Here is a 20066-nt window from a genome sequence, read left to right on the forward strand (position 1 = left end):
GATCCAAGCCTGGATCAAAGATGTGAAGAACCTGAAAGCAGAGGGGACAGAGTCTGGGTCACTTGCCAGTGACCAGGGGCACGATAGACAAATTCCCACCGATGTCGGGTGCTTCAGGTGCGAAGAGGGGAAGCTGGACTCTTCAGCCACGAGGACCAGGAGGTGTCGAGGATGACCAGGAGCTGGATTTGAGCTGTCCTACATAGGATGTCGAGTGCTGTAACGTCGGTGCCCGGATTGGACACAACAATCCTTGGCAACAGCAACCCACGCATGAAGAGAAGAAATGCTTCGGTGCGGACCAGTGATGGAGAGTCAAGGCACATCTGGAGCAACCAGGGAAGCCCAATGGAAGTAAGAGTTGCCTTCACAGGGACCCACCAGTCAACGGACCAGGGATCGCGAAGGAGCCTCGAGCGAACACACAAAGGGCGGGCTCACGGAACACTCGTGGGGTGTAGGCCAGCAATCTTCGGTGGAAAAATTGCTCGGGGTCTGGGCTACAAGTAACCCAATGCACAGCTTCAAGGGACATCGAGAAGCTGATGCACTTGCAAATGTGCACAGTGTCCAGGGGTTCCGGTTCCACGGCACCCACGAGGGCTACGGGTCTCAGCTTTGCTGAGGACTCGGGTCAGCCTCTGGGAAGTCTGGAAACCCACCTCCTGTGTTTCAAAGTCTTCGGCGTCCGGCGGGAGATTTGGAGATGCAGACCGGACAGATGCGTCTTTGGTGCCTGCCAAGCAGGGGAGTAACTCCTTTACTCCAAGGGAGATTCTTCAGTCATCTAGTCGTGTAGATCGTCGAAGTTCCAGCGTTTCTGTAGCAGAGTTTCGTCCAGGTGTAATCTAAAGTCCTGTAGTCAGGGATTCCTTCTTTATACCCAAGGAAGGGGCTGGACTTACTCTGGGGACCCACCTATGGGAGGGTTTGGAAAGAGGGGTAGCTACACCCATTTCCTTTGTCCAGTTTTGCGCCAGAGCAGGGGCTGGTAGCCCCTGCAACTGGTTTGAGCTGGACTATGCACAGGGACACCAAATGTGCCCCCACTGCAGACTTCTGCCTAGTAGAGTTAATTGAGGGCTTAACAGAGAGAATAGCCCCAATTATAATTGTAAACTAGTAGGACTCACTCAAGTCGGGAATGATACACGTGAAAGAATCATTGTAAACAGGATTGTTGTTTTTTATATATGTAGTTCTGTTTAAAAGTCCTAAGTCACACCTATGTATGTGTTGTAAATAGTGTATATGTTTTCTGTTTAGACTAATTGTGCTAAAAATTCACTATTGTACATATTCACAAAAGTCAAAAAGAGAGGTGGATATTATAAATGTGTAACGTGAGGGTAACCTCGTTTTTTGATTAAGAAAAAATGAAGAATGAATCCATAAATAAATGGAGCCAATGGCTATTAAAAAACCATTGAGTTATAAGTAAAAAACCAATCTATGGTGGCAGAGGTATTCTGTTTTTTTGATAACCTTTTAGAAAGTTGGCATTTCTCTGCCTGCAGCCTGTCTCCCATACACGTCTGGGGTGGGTGACAGCTTTACTTTGAGCACTCCCTCTAGACAGCCACACACAAAGGAAGGTTAGGTGTGTCTGAGTGCCCATCACCAACCTGAAGGCTCATATTGGCCGAGATTGGAGGGAGGAGCTGACGCAACTAAATAGGCAGTATCCTGTCCCCACACAAAGGGCTGATCACCCCCCTGTAGTGAGTCTGGAGCCAGGGCTAGGAAAAAAGGACCTCTGTGCACTTCAAACCCCCTTCTTTGAAGTCACACCACATCAAAGGCACAGCTGGGTATAAGCACTGGGTCTCTGACCCCACCATGGGACCTAGACCTGTAAAGAAACTCTGTCAGGAAGAAGGACTGCTGTGCTGCTACAAGGACTGTCACTCTGCTGGACTGCTGCTCTGAAGAAGAACTGCTTTTCTGCTGTGCTGCCCTGCTGCCTACAACCCTCTGCTCCTGCTGAGGAAGAACTGAACTCTGCTTGAACCCAGAGTGATCCCCAAGGGCTTGTTGGCTTGCCTCCTATTCTTGAGACTCAGGGATATCCAAGTCTCACCACTTGCTCCTGTGCCTGGTCCACTGGAAGTGGACCCAGGTTCTTGCTGCTGTTGAGCCAATGCATCTCCTGTCTGCAGGAAGAAGAACTGATGCATTGTTGCTGCTGAGGAGCAGAATTGGTGCATCACACTGGAAACCGGTGCATTGCCCTAAAGAACCGCAGCATCGCCCCTGCCGCAATGTGGGACGATCGACTCATCCCCTTGACTGCCTGGAAAAACAACATCTACAGAACCAATGCCTCTTGGCATGGTGCATCATCTTTGGAACTGGTGCATCTCCATCACCACCTGAAGAAAATCGCCGCATCACCTCGACTGCAGGATAGGCACTGATGCGTCCCCTGGCTGTTGAGATCAGTATCAAGGTACTTTGTTCAGCGGGCCATGCATGGCTCTTGTCTTCAGCCCGCAGTCCATCGCAGTCCGCCTGAACTCTTTGACTTTGCCCCGGTCCAGCTTGACCAGATAACCCCCATAGGTGCTTACTGCTTCTAAGCGCTATTTTTACAATGAATCTTTAAAAAATCATATCTCAACTTCTACTTATTGGATTTTTGTTGTTTTGATCTTATGTAATCTATAAAATCATAATCTATTTTTTACAACTGGTATGAAGTATTTTTATGGTGTTTTCAGGGTGTTACTTCTTGAAGTGTTGCATACATACTTTACACATTGCCTCTTAAGTTAAGGCTGACTGCTCTGTGCCAAACTACCAGAGGGTGAGCAGAAGTTACTTTGGAGTGTGTATCTGACTGACCCTGACTGGGATTGTGACTCCTGCTTGGATAGGGTGCATAACTCTGCCAACCAGAAACCCAATTTCTAACACTTCCCAATACTGTGTAAAGGTCAAGAGAGGCAAGGACATCCAAGAACCTCAAATCGGTAACAGAACACTCTGAAGTAATGAAAGGCAAAGTGGCAAAGGAACTCAGATTGGGGAGGATAGGAGGGCGATTTCAGGAGCCAACAGTGCCGTATCTCATCATATCACCACTGGAAGTGATGCTGAAGAAAGAGCCAGGTGAGTTCAGGTGATTCACCACTTGTCTCACCCAGAGGCAGCTGGGTGAATTGGGATAATAATCCTGAACACTGTTCAGTGGCCAATGACATGCTGGATGATGTGATTAACCTAGTGATGGCGGCGGGCAAGGGGGCACTGATAGCAAAAGCGGACGTCGAGTCAGTGTTTTGCCTCATGCTTGCACACCCAGGCAGGTATATATTGCTGGGGTTTCAATTTGAAGGACAGATCTACTATTACAAATGCCTACTGACGCAAAGTGCCATCTTTGAGATGGTCAGCATGCTCCTCGAATGAACGATGCACATAAGACACCTGGAAGCGGGACCATTTTATTATCTAGATGATTTCTTCATTGTTGGGCCTGCCACCACAGACATGTTTCTGACCCCCTGCAGGTGAGAGTCCACTCTCTCTGAGGCCAGAAACAATGCCTGCTCCGGAGGAAGGTGTTCACACCTCCTCCAGCAGGATGGCTGGTAATTTAGCATATCAAAGCCAGAGGCTTCTAATGCCCTGTCAACTTTGATATGCAACCTCAGCTTCCCCCAGGCCAGGGAGATGCCACCCCCTGCCCTAAGGCCCGTTTAAGACCAGAAAAGATTGGAAATTATCTATGCAGTAGGAGTGTTTCAACTCCAGGCTAGTCACACCCCTAAGGTGGGCTTCCTGATGTGCTAAATGGAAGATTCCTACCATTTTATTTTTGGTGGAATTAGGAACTCTGGGACAGGGTTATGCCCACTACCCACAGGAAGTGGACATAAGGGGTGTAGTAACTCCAGGGGTAAGTAGCCCATTGGCTACTACTCTTCAGTTCCCTTAACACCCCTAAATGTAGTACTTAGGTGACCCCTGACACCAGGAACCCAGATTTAGCTGACTGAAATAAGAAGAAGGAAGAAGAAGAGGTGAAGATGTGAGAACTGTGAACCAGCACCTGCTGGTCTTATGACAGTCACTGACATGGATTCGTCCAGAAGCAGAACAGCCTACTCAAACCCTTGGAGGTCTGCTCAGCACTTCATTGACACAGCAACATCTCCTCTGGAGTGTAGGAGCCACTTCCCTGCACCAGCAGGCATCGACGGCCTTTGCCTTGTACAGCGTTCTGTCGACCCCTTGGCCCACCAAGAAAGCAGCACCCCAAAAAGAGGTCTTTGTTGCTCCAGGAAGTCAGATCCATCTCCCTACTATTGGAGACACCAGGACCCCCAGGATAGGGGCAGCACTCCTTCTGGATAGAGACACACACTGCTTCTGGATAGGGGCACACACTCCTGGATAGAGGCACACACTCCTTCTGGATAGGGGCACACACTCCTTCTGGATAGGGGCACACACTCCTTCTGGATAGGGGCACACATTCCTTCTGAACAGGGGCACACACTCCTTCTGGACAGGGGCACACACTCCTTCTGGACAGGGGAACACACTCCTTTTGGACAGGGGCACACACTCCTTCTGGACAAGGGCACACACTCTGTCTGGATATGGGCACGCACTCTTTCTGGACAGGGGCACACACTCCTTCTGCATAGGGGCACACACACCTTCTGGATATGGGCACACACTCTTTCTGGACAGGGGCACACACTCCTTCTGCATAGGGGCACACACGCCTTCTGCATAGGGGCACACACGCCTTCTGGATAGGGGTACACACTATTCACAAATTAATTATTAATACCTATTACATCTATTTACATCAATTTAAAAATGCTTCGATACCCCCGTGTGTGGTTCATGCTTTACAAAACTACAAGTATATACATAAATAAATAGAAATATAAACATTCCAAACAAACAGGATAACAACATCTAATTTTTAACCCCCTGAGCTACCCTTTTAGTCTTGAAAACATTTATGTGTTCACTCAACCGCTCCTGCAGGTGCTTTGCTGTGTGTGAACTATAACAGGGGACATGAACTTTACTTGCCCAAAGAAAAGTGGGAGCAAAAATATATACTGCCTAGAACTAGTGATGGGAGGTAAACTCTGCTTCTACGGCAGAGTTTGCGTTGTTTTGCCCACTTCACTCTCTACTTGGAGAGCGGAGTTCGGCAAAACTCCGCCAACCACCGTGCGGCAGAGTTTTTCACGCGTGCAGCTCGCCAGCGCTAAGTTGATGAGTGCAAGCAAGAAAAACCGAGCACTAAAACGCCTCCAGGCCAGATTTCTCAATGCAGGCAGTCGCGGCATGTCGCTACCACTTACGATGAGCAAGTTGACACTTGTGCTGTGAAAGTAGAAAATCTACTCGAGTGGCAGAAAGAAGCGATGCGCTCTGGTGCGTCGTATAGTGCTATTCATGCTGCTTTTACAGCACAGAACACGCTACTGGTGCTGCAATTCACTGTGAGAAGCGTGACATACCAGACTTCCACCACCCACAGAAATCCATGGAATCTTGCAGAGTTTTTAGGTAACTCTACGGAATTACATGAAGTTAAACTCCACGAGTTCCAACTGCCCCTTCCTATAGCTCAAAAATACATTGAGAAGGGCCTGTCTCTTTCTGTCTCTCTCTCTCACTCACACACACACACATTCAGTAGAAAAGCAGCCAACACAAATGCGCATGCACACATATATAGTGCTGGAGCAGAGTTTTCATTTAGAAAATTCAGGGGCTTTTGAAGCTCTGGTATGTCTATGCGTTTTATTAATTATTAATAATTAACAATTAATTATTTGTCTTGTGCAAGTGTGTTTTTATTAATCAATCCGTTTGTCTTAACATAAGAGAAAGTTACACGAGGGTTAGCATGCGTGTGCTGTTTCTGTTTCTTAAAAAATAACGTGCAAGTTTTCATGTTTAAACGTTGCTGTGTGCTGTTTATTTTTGAGCACAAAACGCTTTCTGAATTAATGCTTTTTTATGTTGCAAGAGCTAGATAAATACATACACATAAGGGTATTAGTGGGGTTAACACTGTTTAATCACTATGCTGTAGTAACGTTTATTTTGTCTCTTTAATTAAGATGGTCAATTATGGCCTATGGAGGCCTTAACCGAGTTGGCTAAGATTGTGAGCCGGCCCGTGATTTGTAATATGAAAGATGTGACGAGGGAGACCCCTGCTGGAAATGGTCCTGAAGTCAACTGACCATAGTCCTCGCATGAAAACTTTCCATGAGGACAGCAGCAGTTTTGGAGGATCTCCAAAAGAAATGGAACGTCCTTGGCAGCCTTGGGAAACAAAGGAGTCTTAGAAAGGACAATGAACTGTGGCTCGGTTGCTGAGGGAAGTTGAACAAATTAGATACTTTAATAGTTTCTTGGTTCCTGTTCCGTAGTCTTCGTTTGTGACTTTTCCTGAGCGGAGATTTTCAGATGTAGCAATGTTACATCCCTTCCTTCTCGCTCTGCTCAGTGATTCAGTGAATATTGCAAACTTTTATGTGTGTTTCCATTGTAATTTTTACTATAAAAATGTTAGCCTAGGGAGGGCTTTTGCCACTTGCCATTTTGCCTTTGCCGCGTGAATCTGCGTTGCTGAGGATCGATGCTGAAGGGACTTCGTCTTGAGAGACTTTTACCGAGAGACTTGTCCTGACCCGTTCTGACACTTAGTTAGAATAGGTAACTATGAGAACTGATTTATTCTGATTGATTTTCTTTGACTAATTTAGATAAAGCAATATAATTTTTAAACATGGTGTTGAATATTCTTTCTTGTCAATTATTGGGTTTATATTTTTGATCATTATTGTATATGTTGTATAGATTATGTTTATCGATCAAGGACAGTCACAAAACCAGATCTTATCGACCTGATATAGATGCAGGGTGTTTAGGTGTTTTCTTTCCACAGGTTTATTGCTGGTAGAGTATTTGAGCGTATGTTAGTGAAATGGGCCCTAGCGTATGATGAATGTATGTGCGTGTAACTGTGTGATCACTCTATCCGTGATAGTGGACATATTTTAGATACCCTGATCCCTATCAATTTCCTGGTAGCAGAGGATGGTTTTGATGGTTGTCTTGATCTGATAAGATTGCTTGTACATTAGCTTATTGATTATTGATTTTATTTTGTCGATATTGGTATATGTACTAATACTATATGTTGGAGTAGTCATGTTGAGTTATATGTAGTGCTTCTGGAATTTGGAAGCTGGTAGCAGTTCCGTAGTAGGGCAGAGGAAAGTATATGCTGCTCTCGGGAAAGACGGAATTGTAAGGAATAACGTGTGACAATTGAAGTTGCGCGTCACATTGTCTGGGTTCGGAATCAGTGACATTATTGTATGTTACTATTAGAATATATTTCTGGTATATAAGGAGTGTGTATCGTAGTGAAGGTTATCTGTGAAACTCTGGTTTTAAGTCCCAGGGATCCGTAAGGATTTCCGTTAAAGCTTATTGCGGGAGGAGTAATAGGTATTCTCTGAGCTTGTTTGAGGGACTGGGCAAAGTTGCTTAGTTAATGTATGTTATAATTCTGTAGTGGGACAGATTGTACGCTGTTCTCGGGAAGCAGGATTCTGTGTGCATGTACTATATTTCTCTTGTATGAATGTGCGTGAATGCATATACATTATTGATTGTAAGACTCTTTGGATAAGTCCTAGAGGAAACAGTTATGAGATGTATGAAAGTTTGTTGACTCTTGAGAAATAGACTCTCTTTTACTATTCTGTGGTTAGCGAAGCAGACAATGGAGATGTTTTTATGTTGTAACTAATAGATTTTGTAGAAATCTTGACACGAAGTCTACTGAGAGATTTTGTAAAGGAGGGGTAGACGAGTGACAGAAGACAGGAGACAAGCGACTGCAGCGACTGTTGACGTCAGAAAGACCGCGCTCTGATTGGATAGTAGATCAGAATAGGGTTCGCGCTAGGATTGGTGCGTTAGTGTGAGTCGCGCAGGGATTGGAAGAGCTGTTTAGTGACGTAGACGCTCCAGGATTGGTGCGTTAGTGTGAGTCGCGCTGCTATTGGTTGAAAAGCTCGTATTGTATATTTATAATACAGAAAGAGTAGAGAGTTTTGGTAAGCGCTAAAATGTATTACCAAGAAGAGAAAAAGAAGAAAACATTCTTTGGAAAAGTTAAAAAGTGGTTTAGCAAGGATAAAGAGGTTAAGACGAGAGAGGGTGAGTTGCTACCTCCAGCGAAAACACCTGCATCCTTCATGGCTGCGAAATATGGGTATCATACCTGTATATGGTTAGAGAATTGGGTTAGGTATACTAAAGAAGATGGTGTTCTAGCATTTCCAGAACATGGTTCATTTAATCTGGCCATGTTGAGAAATTTACGGGAAAAGATGTCATGCTTAGACCCGAAGCCGAGACCTACACAGTTTGAGGCTTTAGTGGAATGGGAAGAGGAAGTTCATGAGCGAGAAAAGCAAAGATCTGGAGGTTACTACAGGCATATGTTTGGGAGGAGACATGATCGTGAAACACATCATGATCGAATGCAGAGATGGCGAGATGCTAGTATGTCAGAGGGATTATATCCGATGAGAACCGTTGAAGGGGGAGCAGAAAGGGTTCCTGAGTCAGATATGAGAAGATATGGAGAGTATGAGGATGAGGTCTTGAATGACATGATTTACAAGAGACCACCTCCATATAGACCAGAACCAGATGAGAGTACACCCGTTGTTTCTCCGATAAGAGATACAGTCTGTATCATTGAGAAAGAAAAAGTGACACCTGAATCAAGAGGTAGTAATTCTTTCAGGGAGAGAGAGAATCGAGGTAGTGACGAAAATGTCAGACAATTAGCCAAAACAACAACAGAACTGACTGAGAAAATTAGGGAGTTAACGAAGAATCTGGAAGCTGTTACGGTGCCTGTAACTATAGGTCCGGTTATTCCTATGTTTGACAGACAGAGGACAGGTGAAAATGGACTGGTAGTTCCATATGTTGCGAATGATTTGACAAATTCAGTTGGTCCTTCAGGAGATTCAGATAAAAGAACAGGGAGAAGTGACCTGAGACAAACCAGACATGACACATGTAGCGAAATACTGGATGCTAGTGAACCTAGTTGTTCAGGGATGCCAATTTTAGAACCGCAGAAAAGAGTGGTTCCAGTGAGAAAAACTGCTGAAATAACAGTTGATGATTTAAATGATTGGATGAAGGTTCTTCAGAAAAAGGATAAAGATTCACAAGTTATTGATGTGGCTAGGTTACGTATAGAATTAGAAGAGCTTGTGACAGGAACAGTTCCAACAGAAATCCTGAAGAGTCATCATGATGGTGAGCTGATGTTTATGTGTAAAAGTATCACCTGGAGAGCAAGAAATACACATGATAGACTAAGAGCGATAGCAAATGAGCAGGGAATTGACATTGATAAAGTAAAGGCTTTGCAAAAAACCTACAGGATGGATTTTACTGAAAAGGATATAGAAAATTTGAATGCTTCTGGTAGAACAGGACAGATCAAGGAAATGATAGCATTATTGCGAAGATGGGGTGATGTAGAAAAATGGAAGGATAGGTGGTATAAGAAAAGAGAAGAATCTGAAGATAGAACAACTTATTCAGCATTTCCAGTGAGAGAAAAGGAGAAACCAGTGGAGCATTATCCCATGAGAGAAATACCTGGAGGAGGATATGTACATGTTCCATGGACTAGACAGGATATTTTATCATTTACGAATGATTTCCCTCGATTGAGAGAAAAGCCCGTCGAGTGGTATAGGCAGGTAGACAGGTTTGTGAAATTGTCAAAAGTGCTGTGGGTTGACCTGAATAGTCTGTTTGATATAATTGTTCCAGCAGACTTGTGGACTGAGTGTAAAATAGTTGTGAGTTGGCCTACTGAGGAGTATCCAAGAGATCCAAGAACAGGGGCACCAGATCCAGAAGTAATGAGAAAATATGATCAGGTGATGGTATACCTGAAGAGTAAAGTTCCTCCGAAAGAGACAGACTGGGTTAAGATAGATCGAACACAACAAGAAGCAAAAGAATCAGTTCATGCTTTTTACGAGAGGCTGATACTGGCTTTTAAACAATTCAGTGGAGATGAACACCTGGGTGACAAAGATTTGAGTCATTTTGTATACAGATTTGTATATGGTCTAAGACCTGAAATTGGTGAGAGAATTCATGAGCACACAGTGGATTGGCAGAGTAAGAAAGTAGATGAGATTCTGAGACATGCAAAATACTTCAGTGATGAAATTGAAGCAAAACAAAGAAAGCTGAAAGAGAAAGCAATGTGGGCACAAGTGAAAGTTGCAGAAAGACAGGAAGCACAGTTGGTGGAACAGGCAAATAATCCAGGAAATAATGCGGGAAATAGACCTAGGTATGCAGGAAAAGGAAAGGGAAGTCTTGAGGAAGCAAAGAAAAAGTTTCCGTGTCACAACTGTGGCCAACTGGGACATTGGAGATCTGAATGTCCTAATCCACCATTAGTGAATAATGAGGGTAAATCCTTAAATCAACAGGTGCAGAATGAAGGAAATAACCAACAGCAACAACAACAGAAAGTTGTGAGACAGCAGAGTCAAGAGCCAAAACCGCCCTTGCCGCAGAATAGAGGGGTACAAAAATATAATCAGGATTCAGGATTCTACAATGATGTGCAGGTAAACAAACCAAGACGTTCTAACAAGGTACAACAGTACTTGTTAAAGAGTGAAGGGAGTGAGTCTGAGGGTGATTATTGACGGTGCCGAAGAGAGGAGGAAGAGTGCATACTTGGTGCAACTCTAGAAATAGACCAGGCAGGACCATTTGTGGATGGGAAAATAAATGAGGAGAGTGTTACTTTTTTGGTAGACACAGGTGCGACAAGATCAACTGTCAGGTCAACAGATGTTAGAAATCTTCCTCTCTCGGATGAAGCAATCCAAGTAGTTGGTGTAGCCAATACACAAATCAGAACACGTCTTACTGAACCAGTAAGAGTACAGATAGGGAAATTTTCAGACATGCACAGATTTATTGTCTGTGACACGAGTCCAGTGAACCTGTTAGGTAGGGACTTGTTATGCAAGATGAATTGCACAATTTTCTGTACACCGGATGGAATAGCTTTTGAGACACCAGATGATGATGTATTGTACCGAATGACTCTAGAAAATAGAGAAAGTGAGTTAATTGGTGCATTTGCAGTATTTAATCCGGAGGATTTGCCTCAAGAGCTGAGAGACACAGTGAAAAGAGCAGTTTGGGATTTTACTGGAGAGGATGTGGGATTGATGAATAATGTAGATCCAGTGAAAATTGCAGTAAAAGAGGGAATTACATATCCTAACATTCCTCAGTACAAAATGACACCAGAAATAATTGAAGGGATAACTCCTATAATTGAGAAAATGATTCAGCAGGGAGTTCTGAGAGAACTACTGAGTAGCCCGTGTAATTCACCGATAATGGGGCTGAAGAAGCCTAATGGCAAATTTAGGATCGTGCAAGATCTGAGAAAAGTTAATCAAATTGTGGTGGCATGTTGTCCTATTGTGCCAAATCCATCAGTGATTCTGTATCAAATTCCACATGATGCTGAGTGGTATACAGTGATTGATTTGTGTCATGCATTCTTTTCAATTCCATTGCATCATGACAGCCAACCGATGTTTGCATTTAGGTTTGGCCAGCGTATTTTAGCATGGTGTCGAATCCCACAGGGGTATACGGAGAGTCCTTCGATATTCAATCAGTTATTGAAAAAATCGTTGGAGAGTTTGATCATGCCTGAAAACTCAGTGCTAGTTCAATATATTGATGACCTACTTGTGGCATCAAAGACACGTGAAGCTTGTGAAGTGGATACCATAGCTTTACTGAATCATCTGGGAGATGGAGGGTTAAAGGTATCTCCAGCCAAATTGCAATTTTGCAAGAAAGAGGTGCATTATCTTGGACACAATATTGAAAAAGGTCTGAGAAAATTGACTAATGACAGGATCAGAATAATCAAAGAAATGAAAGCTCCAAAAACCCAGAGAGAAGTGAGAATGTTCCTGGGTATGGTGGGATATTGTCGTCAGTGGATAATTAATTTTTCGCTGATAGCAAAGCCACTGATTAAATTGACAAAAAGTGAGATGACAGATCCATTAGATCTGGATGCAGAACAATTGGCAGCATTTGAAGAGCTTAAAAGTAAAATGTGTGACGCTCCAGCTTTGGGTATGCCTGACTATGAGAAAGAATTCGAGCTGTACTGCAGTGAGAGAAATGGATGTGCACTTTCAGTGTTAATCCAGAAACATGGACAGCTGAGGAGGCCTATTGCGTACTTCTCATCGACACTTGACCCTGTAGCTGTGGGTTTACCAGGTTGTCTAAAATCTGTGGCTGCAACATGCAGAAGCCTGGAACAGAGTGAGGGAATCATAATGGGGTATCCTGTAAGGGTATTCGTACCTCACAATGTGGCAATTCTTTTGACGAGAAGCAGAACTCAGTACATGTCACATAGTCGGTTGACTAAATATGAAAAGGTGATTCTGGGAGCATCAAATGTGACTCTTGAGAGATGTGTGAATGTGAATCCAGCGACACTCTTGCAGGATATTGAAAATGTGGGTATAAAGATGGAAGATGATCATGATTGTTTGGATGTGCTTGAGTACTGTACAAAACCGAGACCAGACATAAGGGATCTTCCCTTACCTGAGAATGACCATGTGTTGTTTGTGGATGGATCATGCCTGAGAAATGATAATGGTGTGCTATGTGCAGCATATGCGGTGTGCAAAGTTTCAGAGGTCATGGAAGCATCACCATTGAAAGGAGTGAAATCTGCGCAAGTTGCTGAATTAATAGCATTGACAAAAGCTTGTGAGATTGGGAAAGATTTGAGGACGACTGTGTTGACTGATAGTCAGTATGGATTTGGAGTGGTGCATGATTTTGGCCAACTTTGGCTACAAAGAGGTTTCTTGACATCGAGTGGAACTCCAATAAAGAATGCTGAAATGATTGGTAAATTGCTTGAGGCGATACAGCTGCCTAAGGAGTTAGCAGTTGTAAAATGTGCTGCCCATGGTCAGGGGGAGGATTTCATAACGGTTGGAAACAGATACGCGAATGATGTTGCGCAATACTGCGCCAAGACAAATCAGTCCATTAATCGGGACAGAGAGGGGGAAATGTCTTTTCTCTCTGTGATGTTTACTAATGTCTTAGAAACATGGGATGAAGTGAAGCAGTTACAAGATGGGGCAGGAGAAGAAGAGAAACAAGATTGGATTAAGGCAGGATGTGCCCCAAGAGAAACAGACCATGTTTGGGTCTACAGAGATGGCAGACCAGTAATGCCCAACTCAATCTTGTCGTCAATGGCAAGGATGTATCATGGCCAGGGACATTTGGGGAGGGACGCAATGGTCCGGTCGTTCAAACAAACCTGGTACAATGCAAAGTTCAGGACAATTGCAGAGAGCATCTGTCAAAGGTGTTTAATTTGTCAGCAATTTAACACTGGGAAAAAGACAGTGGTGAGTCTAGGGACTATTGGCAGAGAAGGAGGTCCTTTTACAAGAATGCAAATTGATTTCATTGAAATGCCCCAAGTGAACAGACTGAGGTATGTTCTAGTGGTAGTCTGTTTGTTTTCAAGGTGGGTGGAAGCTTACCCGACTAGAAGAAATGATGGATTAACAGTGGCAAAATTACTGTTGAGGGAGTTGATTCCTAGGTACGGGTTTGCAGTTACAGTTGAGTCTGATAGAGGTAGACACTTTCAAAATGAGCTTATAAGTTTAATTTGTGAAGCATTGAAAATACAGCAGAAGCTACATTGTGCATACCGACCAGAGGCTTCTGGTGTGGTTGAGCAGATTAATGGCACAATCAAAAATAGGATTGGAAAGATGTGTTTAGCCACTGGCATGAAATGGCCAGATGTGTTACCTCTAGTTCTGATGACTATGAGATCTACTCCAGATAGAACTACAGGTTTGAGCCCGCATGAGATAATCATGGGACGTGCAATGCGCCATGCATTCGTGCCTGTAAATAAATTGGTGACAATAACTGATGACATGATTTTGGATTACTGTAAAGGCCTGGCTGACGCAGTTCATTCTGTGTTTCACCAGGTTGGAGAAGAAGCTACCACACTTGAGAAGAAGCAAGCCCATGATCTGAGTCCAGGAGACTGGGTAAGGATTAAGGTGCACAGAAGAAGAAATTGCTTGATTCCAAGGTGGGGAAGGCCGAGACAAGTTATTCTGACTACGACGACTGCAGTAAAGTGTGCTGGAGTGAAGCACTGGGTACATGCAAGTCATACTCTGAGAGTTCCAAACCCAAAAGAAGGGATTGGTAAAGAGTATTTTGAAGAGTCAGATTCTAGTGATGGTGAAGATACTGAAGATACGGAATCAGTGAGAAAAGAAGCAGAGAGAGCTTCAAGAGACTCACTGCGAGTATCAGAGAGAAGATCGGATTCTGTAAAAGAGCCTGAAGTTTCAAGTAGCAGTGGAGGAAAAAGAAAAGAAAAGAAAAATCACACAGAGACTACTCCTGAATCAGAAGAGGAGGAGTTTGAAGAACCACTTGAGATTATACTTGGAGAAGCAGGGTCAGAAGAAGATAGAGAGGGACAGATTGCGGAAGACCCCCGAGGAGGTGTAGGGAACATTCATGACGAGCTAGGTGAAGGGACAAGTAGACAGCAAGAAGATTGCGTGTCGGAGACTCGAGGAGGGACAGAAGTAGGGAAGTCTCAAATAGTGGTGAAAGAATCTGTGGAAGAAAAGAAAACTGCTAAGAAACGAAAACAGAAGGCACTTGAAACAGAATCGGATGATGAAAATGAACAAACAGAGGGTCGAGTTCTGAGAAAGAGAACTTGGATTGGAGAGAAGAATGATAAAGAATTAAGGCCGAAAAAGGTTGTGAAAGGAGATCGTTGGCCTAACAACCGAGTTAAAAGGCTGAGATACAGAGTAATAAGAGCAAATTCATCAAAAGCTGAACAAGTGAATGAAATATCGAGTCAAAGTTCAAAGGCTGAAGGGAAAGAATCAAAAGAATCAAGAGGACCAGAAGAAGTCAAAAGAGTGAGAAAACCTAACCAAAAGTACAGGTCGCCGGAATGGATGTATGTGACACTGCCTGAAAGTGAAGAGGTGGAAAGTCAAGGAAATCCAGAGGAGACCGTACGAGGAGTGGTTGAGGAAGATACTGGTGAAATCCTGAAAGTACTCTTGACTGACATTGGAGAAGAGTCAGATACTGAGGATTTGGATTTGAATGTTGGAGATCTAATACAATTTGATGTTGAAGAAAGTGAAGTGAAGAATGACAAGTATCCAAACTGAATAAAAGGAGGATTCACTCGGATTAAGTGAATGGAAAAGATCATTTGAAGAAACTGGAAAGAGAGAAAAGAATTTGAAAAGAATTGCTGAAGATTTTTAAAGTTTCAAATTTCAGTAGTGGAGTAGTGGTTAAGTCAAAGTAGTAAAATGGCTAACATAGAGGATAATCAAAATAGATGTGCCTTCTTTAAAAGGTGGTGTAGGATGTGCTGCTGCTGTACTGGATTATTAATGCTTCTATGGGGTATTTTAGTTTTATTAGTGACTTTTAAGGTTGAATTTGGGATGAATACAGAAAATGTGACAAATATAGAGAAGAGTTCACAAAAAGTAGTTCCAATTAGAAGTAATGGTTACATACACAAAGATAGGTCAATTAATAATTTTTCTAGTAATGTGTTTTCTAAACTGTTATATGAATATGTGAAGACAATGGAAGTGAGGGATTGCTACGTTTGTATGCAATTACCTGCATCCGTTTCAGAGGGTGTTACTTATCACCATTTACCAGCTACATATGGTATTTCTTGTAGTGTTTTAAGTAGTGTTTTTTATTTGTTAGGGAAAGTAGATTATAAGATGTCTAACAGAGATAGTATTTTTGGGCACTTGCCAATGAACAAAGAGCTGAATCCAGCTAAAGAAGCTAACACTTTTGGTGAGATTTTTATTGAAGAAAAAGGATTAACATTAGATTACATTTTTAAGAATAATTTAACTTGCAGTCTGAAAGAAGAGGAGAAAGCTTTCCTGGATATGGTAGAGGAAAGGAGATTGAACAGGCATGAGAAAGCGGGATAATATGAAGTGAGTGAGACAATTTGGGACATTGAGATGGGAAAAGAGTTGAAAAATGGGGCTAGTCCAACTTTAGCTCTAGATGTACCGCAGAAGGGTAAACTATGCATTACCAGAAGGAAATCCCAATATGATACATATTTTGTGGGGACTAGTGAGTGCCATGATACATACTTCGTTGCGACAGGTTGGGGTTTCAGAGGTGGAGAGGATACAATTTTTCCAGGAGTGTACTATGTTTGTGAGAACAAGGCTTATTACAAGTTGCCTGACCATTGGTATGGCACATGTTATGTGGGCCTGGTTTTTCCTAAGATTTTTCATACAGATAAAATAAGAGATGTAGAAGATATTAACTTATTAACACGTTTTAAGAGAGAAACTTGGTCTGAAATTGTGGGTGATATTTTTGGGGTTTTGATTCCAGCAGTGGGAATTTCTTTGAATGTTTATGGAATTCGGAAACTGTCCACAGTGGTTGATCGCTTATCGACAAATACCGCAGGAGGGTTTCTTTTGGTGAATACGGAATTAAGTGCCGTACGTGCCATGTCTATGCAAAATCGACTTGCCCTTGATATTCTATTGGCCAAGGAGGGTGGAGTCTGTGGAATGCTGAAAGTTCAACATTGTTGCACTTACATTCCTGATGAAAGTAAAGACCTGAAGGTCTATATCAAAAATATTACTGATTTGCATGAAGAATTAGTACCACTTGAAGCTGGGAATTTGTGGACTAAAATAGCTAATAAGATGATAGCTGTTAAGAATTTTATTGCAAAAATAGGTAGTACTATTATAAGTAGGATATTGTTTCCATTAACTTGTATAATTATTGCTTTATTGATACTAAGATTAGTGTGTGTGTGTTGTAAAAACAGGAGAGGGAAAAAGAAATTGAATAAGGAAAAGAAAAACAAGAGGTCGAAAAGAGAACCACAAGAGATTGAATTAGAAGAATTGAGGGAGAGTGTTTATTTGGAGACAACGAGAGATGATGAAAGAGTGACTGGTGTGTAATGTTGTGTAAGGGGAAAAGACATTTCTGATTTCTCCTAAAATGGGATTAAATTTTCACTAATTTTTTTTTGGGGGGTTTATTTGGTGATAAAATCACCAAAGGGGGGATTGCTGGAGCAGAATTTTCATTTAGAAAATTCAGGGGCTTTTGAAGCTCTGGTATGTCTATGCGTTTTATTAATTATTAATAATTAACAATTAATTTTTTGTCTTGTGCAAGTGTGTTTTTATTAATCAATCAGTTTGTCTTAACATAAGAGAAAGTTACACGAGGGTTAGCATGCGTGTGCTGTTTCTGTTTCTTAAAAAATAACGTGCAAGTTTTCATGTTTAAACGTTGCTGTGTGCTGTTTATTTTTGAGCACAAAACGCTTTCTGAATTAATGCTTTTTTATGTTGCAAGAGCTAGATAAATACATACACATAAGGGTATTAGTGGGGTTAACACTGTTTAATCACTATGCTGTAGTAACGTTTATTTTGTCTCTTTAATTAAGATGGTCAATTATGGCCTATGGAGGCCTTAACCGAGTTGGCTAAGATTGTGAGCCGGCCCGTGATTTGTAATATGAAAGATGTGACGAGGGAGACCCCTGCTGGAAATGGTCCTGAAGTCAACTGACCATAGTCCTCGCATGAAAACTTTCCATGAGGACAGCAGCAGTTTTGGAGGATCTCCAAAAGAAATGGAACGTCCTTGGCAGCCTTGGGAAACAAAGGAGTCTTAGAAAGGACAATGAACTGTGGCTCGGTTGCTGAGGGAAGTTGAACAAATTAGATACTTTAATAGTTTCTTGGTTCCTGTTCCGTAGTCTTCGTTTGTGACTTTTCCTGAGCGGAGATTTTCAGATGTAGCAATGTTACATCCCTTCCTTCTCGCTCTGCTCAGTGATTCAGTGAATATTGCAAACTTTTATGTGTGTTTCCATTGTAATTTTTACTATAAAAATGTTAGCCTAGGGAGGGCTTTTGCCACTTGCCATTTTGCCTTTGCCGCGTGAATCTGCGTTGCTGAGGATCGATGCTGAAGGGACTTCGTCTTGAGAGACTTTTACCGAGAGACTTGTCCTGACCCGTTCTGACACTTAGTTAGAATAGGTAACTATGAGAACTGATTTATTCTGATTGATTTTCTTTGACTAATTTAGATAAAGCAATATCATTTTTAAACATGGTGTTGAATATTCTTTCTTGTCAATTATTGGGTTTATATTTTTGATCATTATTGTATATGTTGTATAGATTATGTTTATCGATCAAGGACAGTCACAAAACCAGATCTTATCGACCTGATATAGATGCAGGGTGTTTAGGTGTTTTCTTTCCACAGGTTTATTGCTGGTAGAGTATTTGAGCGTATGTTAGTGAAATGGGCCCTAGCGTATGATGAATGTATGTGCGTGTAACTGTGTGATCACTCTATCCGTGATAGTGGACATATTTTAGATACCCTGATCCCTATCAATAGCACACACACATACACACATGATAGACATGCAGGCACACTTGCCACACACACACAGACTCTCGCACACCTGGCGCACACATTAACTAGACAAGCAGATAACACTTATGTACATGCACACCCCCAAACACATCACAAGCACACATACACACATACCAGACACACACATGCAGACCTACACCCGCACACACACAGACTCATGCACACCTCACATACACATTCAATGGACTAGTAGACAACACATAAGTTCATGTACAAACATGAATACACACATGCCAAACACAGATAAGACATGCACACACACACACACATGCATAAATACCACATGCACACATACTATCCACACACACAGATACACACTTACACACACCCACACACATGCATTAGACAAGCAGACAACACAAAGGGGCATGCACCCACACACATGCACTCATCACAAGCACACACAAACACATCACGGGAGCAAACACATATCACAACACTCATACACACATATGTACCACATATGTGAACAAACACACACACACACCTAGCACTGGCTAAGAACACACACATATCACGTGGATGTGCAGACATAAGCACACTGGCACGCACAGAAACATCACACATACACTCCTTGCCTTGAAGAGACGTCCGTCGCCATGAGACCTGGATTAAAATGTCTTGATATGAGTTAAACGCCTGGTACCCCAGGGGCACCCTTGCCGAAGACTGAAGCATGTGGAATCTGTCTCTTTCTCAAACGGGTAAGTGAGATCTCTCACCTGGCTGAAGGCAGCAGGGCGTCATGGAAGGAAAGAGTGTCCTGGCCAGGGTGGACACTGCACTCTCCACAGGTCCACAATCCGAGCAGTGGAAGCCCCTTGAAGCTGCGTCTTGCTGAGCTCTCAGGTTGTAGGAGGTGTAAACTGCAAAAGGTGTTAGAAGAGAGTGAGGGTTGGTTAGTGTCTAAACACTTTACAGCAGCAGTGTTAGTTGCATTGGATTAGCATCATATTTTAAAAAAGTGTCCACATGTGATCCGTCGTTTTTCAAGGAAGTAACAGCAATAGGGAGAGATATGGATAGCGAAGGGAGAGAGAGTAGCGAGGAGAAGACAAAACTAAGAGGAGAGAAGAAAGGAAAGGAAAAGGAGAGAGGGAGGAATGAGTGTGGAAAGAGAGAGAGAGACAGAAATGGAGAGAGAGAAACAAAGAGAGAGAGAGAGAGAGAGAAACAGGGAAACAGAGAGAGAGAGAGGGACAGAGAGACAGAATTAGAGAGCGAGAGAGAAAGAGAGAGTGCGAGAGAGAGAGCGAGAGAGAGAGAAATACAGAGAGAGACACAGAGAGACATAGAGAGCAAGAGACAGAGAGAGAGAAACAGAAACAGGGAGAGAGAGGGAGACAGAAAGAGGCACAGAGAGA

The 20066-nt window shown here is 42.7% G+C and overlaps 1 protein-coding gene across 1 annotated transcript in view; it reads right to left on the reverse strand.

The window, feature by feature from the left end:
• The window catches only part of LOC146829869 (uncharacterized), a 344867-nt gene that overhangs the window by 39382 nt on the left and 285419 nt on the right, over positions 1-20066 (reverse strand). Inside the window, exon 5 of the mRNA XM_085608536.1 lies at positions 19425-19568. Coding sequence (XP_085464662.1) covers positions 19425-19568 — 144 coding nt within the window. The remainder of the gene's footprint in view (positions 1-19424; positions 19569-20066) is intronic.

The sequence above is a fragment of the Triturus cristatus genome, chromosome 5_2 (genome assembly GCF_964204655.1).
Source record: "Triturus cristatus chromosome 5_2, aTriCri1.1, whole genome shotgun sequence".
NCBI lineage: Eukaryota > Metazoa > Chordata > Amphibia > Caudata > Salamandridae > Triturus > Triturus cristatus.